The 4,794-nt window shown below is 58.6% G+C and overlaps 1 protein-coding gene across 5 annotated transcripts in view; it reads left to right on the top strand.

The window, feature by feature from the left end:
- Nucleotides 1-1,958: 1,958 nt before the first annotated feature.
- The window catches only part of LOC113214563 (atrial natriuretic peptide receptor 3), a 98,082-nt gene continuing 95,246 nt past the window's right edge, over nt 1,959-4,794 (top strand). For 2 of the 5 annotated variants that reach the window (XM_052269099.1, XM_052269097.1), the window contains exons 1-3: nt 1,959-2,153; nt 2,445-2,650; nt 3,076-3,241. In XM_052269099.1, coding sequence (XP_052125059.1) covers nt 1,993-2,153; nt 2,445-2,650; nt 3,076-3,241 — 533 coding nt within the window. In that variant the 5' untranslated portion in view covers nt 1,959-1,992. The remainder of the gene's footprint in view (nt 2,154-2,444; nt 2,651-3,075; nt 3,242-4,794) is intronic. The other 3 variants (XM_052269098.1, XM_052269101.1, XM_052269100.1) reach the window with 2 other exon arrangements.

The following is a 4,794-nucleotide window of genomic DNA, read 5'->3' as shown; positions in this document are numbered from 1 at the left end:
CCCGCCCTCGCCGCCGCGGCCACGGCCAGACCCCGCTGCGCCCCTATGTCACCTGTAAGTACGACCCACCCCCTGTCACCTCAATCTCGACCCTCGCGTTCACGGGCGACCCTCGTGTACGCGTCCCCGGCGGCCCTATTTGGGTGCACGTATAGCATCCTCCCCGGCCGGACGCGACGAGCTAGGCCACCCTGCTCGTTGGAGTACGTATACTCGCTTACGGCCCCCATCTTTACCCCCCCATCCCCTCTCCGCCCTCCCTCCTGTGTGGTGCCGTCACGCGGTGAGCGAATAAACCGCCCCCCGCGCGCTCTGGGAGCCCTTCTAGCTCGCCTCTTTCCCTCTCTCCCTCTCAGTCGTGCACGCCAGCTTTTTGGACGGCTGCCATAAAGCGCAACCCATGCCGCTGATCCGGATTCAAGTCGGAGTAACGCTCCTGGCGGCCCCAGCGCGTGGTGCGGTGCGCTCTATGTGCCCCCGGCGTGATGGTCATAGTCATGGCCGCCAACGTGCTAACTAGCAGCACACAGGGTCGGGTTACCCCGCGCCGCTCCGTATGTGGCGGGTTTGCTCCGGCCGCAGGCGGCCGCCGCCGCGCCGCCACGACCCCCGAGTTCAACTTCAACAAGGGCGTTCGTACGACTATCGATAGAGCAGCAGAGCGGGGCACCGCCAAAGTCGAACCGTTCCATCCACTGCTGCCGATCCGCCGAACGGCGAAATCCGGAGAATTCGTGCGTCTGGAGTCGTAGAGTTGGGTTAATTAGTAGTACTAGTAGAGCAAAACACGAGTCAACAGGCTGTCTGCGGCAGTGGCCTGTGGGGACGCTTGATGTCGGCGGCCCGTGAAGAGAGCAGGCAGACAGAGGAGCCATTGCCGGCCGGGGTCGCGGAGCCTTGCTGCGACAGCTGTCCCAGCTCCGCCATCTGCGCCAGCTTTCTGATGGAGATACAGCAGCGGGGCAAGGGCAGCTGCGACGAAGAGGGCCCCCCGCTAGGGGCCTTGCGGTGGCCACTGCAGGGGTGCGGGTCGTGTGTGCGTGTGTGTGGCGCTGCCAAAACTCCGCCGTTTCGGCATGAATCTGTTTATTTTCCGCCAAATTTGGGCGCGAGAGGCGGAGAAGATGAGGACAGTGGACACGATAACCTTGGTCAGGTGTATCCTCGCGTCTGTGCTCGCTGCTCGCCCTCATCCACACCTCCTCGTTCAAGGCTTACCGTCGAAAGTAATTAAGCCTCGAATTTAGCCCCCCGGGGGGGAGTAACGGACAATGGAGAACTTGGGGTGGACAAGCAGGAGTTCTCCCCCGGCGCACGCAACCATCGGCTTAGCGGAGTTTAGACCGTCCGTGTCCGGATCTTAGCGGTGTGTGTCCCGGCCCACTACACTACTCCCGCGCGCCTCGCGGCTGGTGATCGATGTCCTTGCCACAAACTCATGTGCCGTCGCCTTTGCCCGGCGCGGAACAGGGGTATCCGATTGTCCTGCAGTGGGGGGGGGGGGGGCAGATAATGAAAGAGGCGGCACCCTTTGTGTCTCGATAGAAGCGCCCCCCCCGTGTTTTGGCCGAGTTTGAGTTTGAGTGGTCAGTTTTGCCCAACAGTTGTGCCCCCCTCGCCTCCCTTTCTCTCCACGCTTGAGGAGCAGAGATAATACAAAGGGGTGGGGCGATGGCTGCGCGTAGGACGTCCTTCCCTCTATATTTTGACCCCAACTTTTTTCCTTTCTTCCCCCCTCTTTGTCCACCTACCACCTACCCCTTTCTTTTTTCCCTTGGCTGGGACCAATCTTCGGCAAATGCTGGTTGCTGGCGAAATAGCCTATCCGAGCGCTGGCCTCGTCCGTTTTGTTGAGCAGAATGGAATGAAGGCTATACATTTTTTTCTCGGGCAGTCTAGTTGCCCGCCCGCAGCTGAGATCCGAGCCCGTAAAGTCTTCCGGTCTATGAGACCCCGTTTGTGTCTGGTTGTGTCGCAGCGCCGGTGGGGAGGATGGTCAAGTTTTGGAACACGCCGCTGCTGACGGTGGGCGCGCTCACGCATGACTTCTCCCAGAAGAAGACGAGCTGCGACGACGAGTACCACATGCTGACCCGAGTCGGGTCGCTCGGCTTCCGGGACGTGGCGCTCTTCCTCGTCTCTGTCATGGACCAGTGAGTAAACAGTGGTTCGAACATCCTTAACGGTACATGCAGAGCATCTCACTTAATAGCTGGGCCAGAAGCGGAAGTAACAAGTAATATGGCACATAAAAACAGAACCAGCAGTTGAATGCGACCCATTGCGGCATGAGAAATGTAGGCTGATCTCCCTTCTTCGTTTGTTAATCTTTATAAATTAATTCATTTCTCACACCGCGACGGATCGCACCGTTTTACTTTTTGCTTCCACTCGAGTTTTTACTTCCGGCCCAGTGAAAAACCCTGTTTGTAACTGTTGCTCAGTTACTCGTGGCGACGCGTCATGCTGGTGTACGACAAGGACGGCTACCGGCGCGTCTCCGGGGAGCACACGTGCAAGCTCATGATGGAGGCCCTGGTCAAGCGGCTCAAGCAGCACAACCTGCAGTTCCGCGCCTTCGACACGGAGAAGGCGGCCAACCAGGGCGTCAAGGAGCACCTCCGCCGGGAGGTGGGCAACGACTTTAGCGGTGAGCAGAGGGAAATAAATCGCCCCCGGGGAGTCGGACCAGTCTGTGACGCACGACCCCGCACCCGGGCGTATAAATTGCGGGGCGGGTTTCGAGCTTCTCTTTCCGTTTTAGAGCTGCCGACTGACCGGGCTCGCGACGTTAAGTCTTAGGCACTTTTCTTTCAGAAGTGGACTCGCCGTGCACGGATTTTTATTTGTAACACTGTCAACATTGTGCTTTGCGTCACACCCTCCAGGGTCCCCCAATGTTTGGCCATAAAGATCTAGCGTATCGCCGGTGTTTGTTTTCGTCGATTTGTGTGTGAGTGTGCGATGTAGCTTTGCGACTGTGTATTATGTGCGTCTCGCGGCGGATTTCCTCCTCCGTCGCTGCTGTACGTCGCGCGCTCGTGCACGGCAAAGCCTTTGTTTTTGTTTTCCCAGCGAGGAAAGGGCGACATGAGATGTTCCAGGATTTACCCGGCCAGTTGGGGCTCCAGTTCTTCCTCGTCGGGCGGAGCGCTGGGGATGGTCAGCTCCACGCCGCCGTTGCGAGCCAGGACACGCCCACGAGCTGCCGCCACGCCCCGCCATGTCTGTTATGCCCTCGGTAAGTACAACACTCATCCCCTTTATCTGAGCATGGCAGATCCTCAGGCACACATATTGCAGCCCTCTACAACCCCCACCCCTTCCCTTCGTGCCGCGGTAGAGAACATATTGCGGGTAATCCTTCACGCGTCCGCAGCGGAGCGTTAGGACAGGGCACTACATTATTGCCCTTGGCGTCGTGGAAAAACATGAACATGTAGATTAAGTAGGACGTGGGACGGAAGTGAAGTGAGAAGGATGATACCGAATCTCCGAGCTTTTTTATTTTGTCCCCCCACTCTCGCAGCGAGCAGTCTCTTCCGGAGGCCCTCTCGCTGTCTCGAGCAGCAGTATCCGCTTTCCCGCGCTTTTTGCCCTCTCTCTCCGACGATACTCCGCGCTCGGGTGAGAGGTCCGGTCTCGCCGCTACCCAGCGCGACGGGGCTCTCGGCACGCGCGGGGTACTGCCGGCGCGGTGCTGGCTGAGCGTGAGCGGCGCGCCCAACAGAGGGCACGCCTCGCCCCGCCTGTCGAGAGGAAGGTGAGAGGAGAGCAGTCCGGCCGCGCCAGACCAACGCCTCGGGCGTCCCTGTTGCGCGAGCGAAGGGCTTCGCATACACTACTTCCCTTTTTCAACCTAAAATTTTATTGTGTCTTGAACTCTGAAAGGCTGCGGAGGCGGCTGCTGCTGCTGCTGTGCCGCTCCGTCCGCCACCCGCCGACTTCCTCCGCTCCCCGCTCCCGCTTCCTCTTACCCCACCCCCTCACTTTTATTCCGCTCTTTATGTGTCCTCAGTGGCCGTGATGGTCTTTATCCCGTGCTTGCGCCCCGTTTAGTGGCCGCTAAAGCGCGCCGCCGGGCCGCGCCTGCCGCGCCCACCACGGCCGTCAGCGGCCCATCCGGGTCCAGGGAGAGAGACCGCCCGGAGAGGGCCGCTGTGCACCTCCTCGGGGCGCCCGGGCAGCGCCCAAGCAGCGCCCAGGCAGCGCCCCCAACCCGAGGGGCCCACAACTCTGGAATTCAGGTGTACAAAGCCATCGAAATCTTTGGAAATCTTATTGAAATCAGTGAAATCTTTGAAATCAGTTGAATTCTCTTGAATTCACTTGAAATCTGTTGGAATCACTTTGAATTCACACGAAATCACCTTGAATTCACACGAAATCACTTTGAATTCACACGAAATCACCTTGAATTCACACGAAATCACTTTGAATTCACACGAAATCACATTGAATTCACATGAAATCACATTTTAAAAGCGTCTCGGGAAATTCACTCAAATCCAAATCTGTGAAAATCATGCAGTGTGGGGAGAGGAGGGGAGCAGTGTGCACCAACCTGTTCAGCTAGCGGGCCGTGGCATTGTGCTGTGACCAGTGCTGTGCAGGTAGCAATGGTCGGCTTTAGGCCGGGCGGCCGTGCTAGGGTCGAGCTTCGAGCCTCACGAGGGGCGGTGCCGGGTCTTTCCTGGCTCCTTAATCCCTTTTGAGTAACCGGCGGCGCGCGCGCTGCCCTAGACAGTGGTTGACATGGAGATGCGCAGTCGGTTCAACATTACACCTTAGGGT

The sequence above is a fragment of the Frankliniella occidentalis genome, unplaced genomic scaffold (genome assembly GCF_000697945.3).
Source record: "Frankliniella occidentalis isolate FOCC.00 unplaced genomic scaffold, Focc_3.1 Scaffold82, whole genome shotgun sequence".
Taxonomy (NCBI): domain Eukaryota; kingdom Metazoa; phylum Arthropoda; class Insecta; order Thysanoptera; family Thripidae; genus Frankliniella; species Frankliniella occidentalis.
This window is presented reverse-complemented; position numbering and strand designations above follow the sequence as displayed.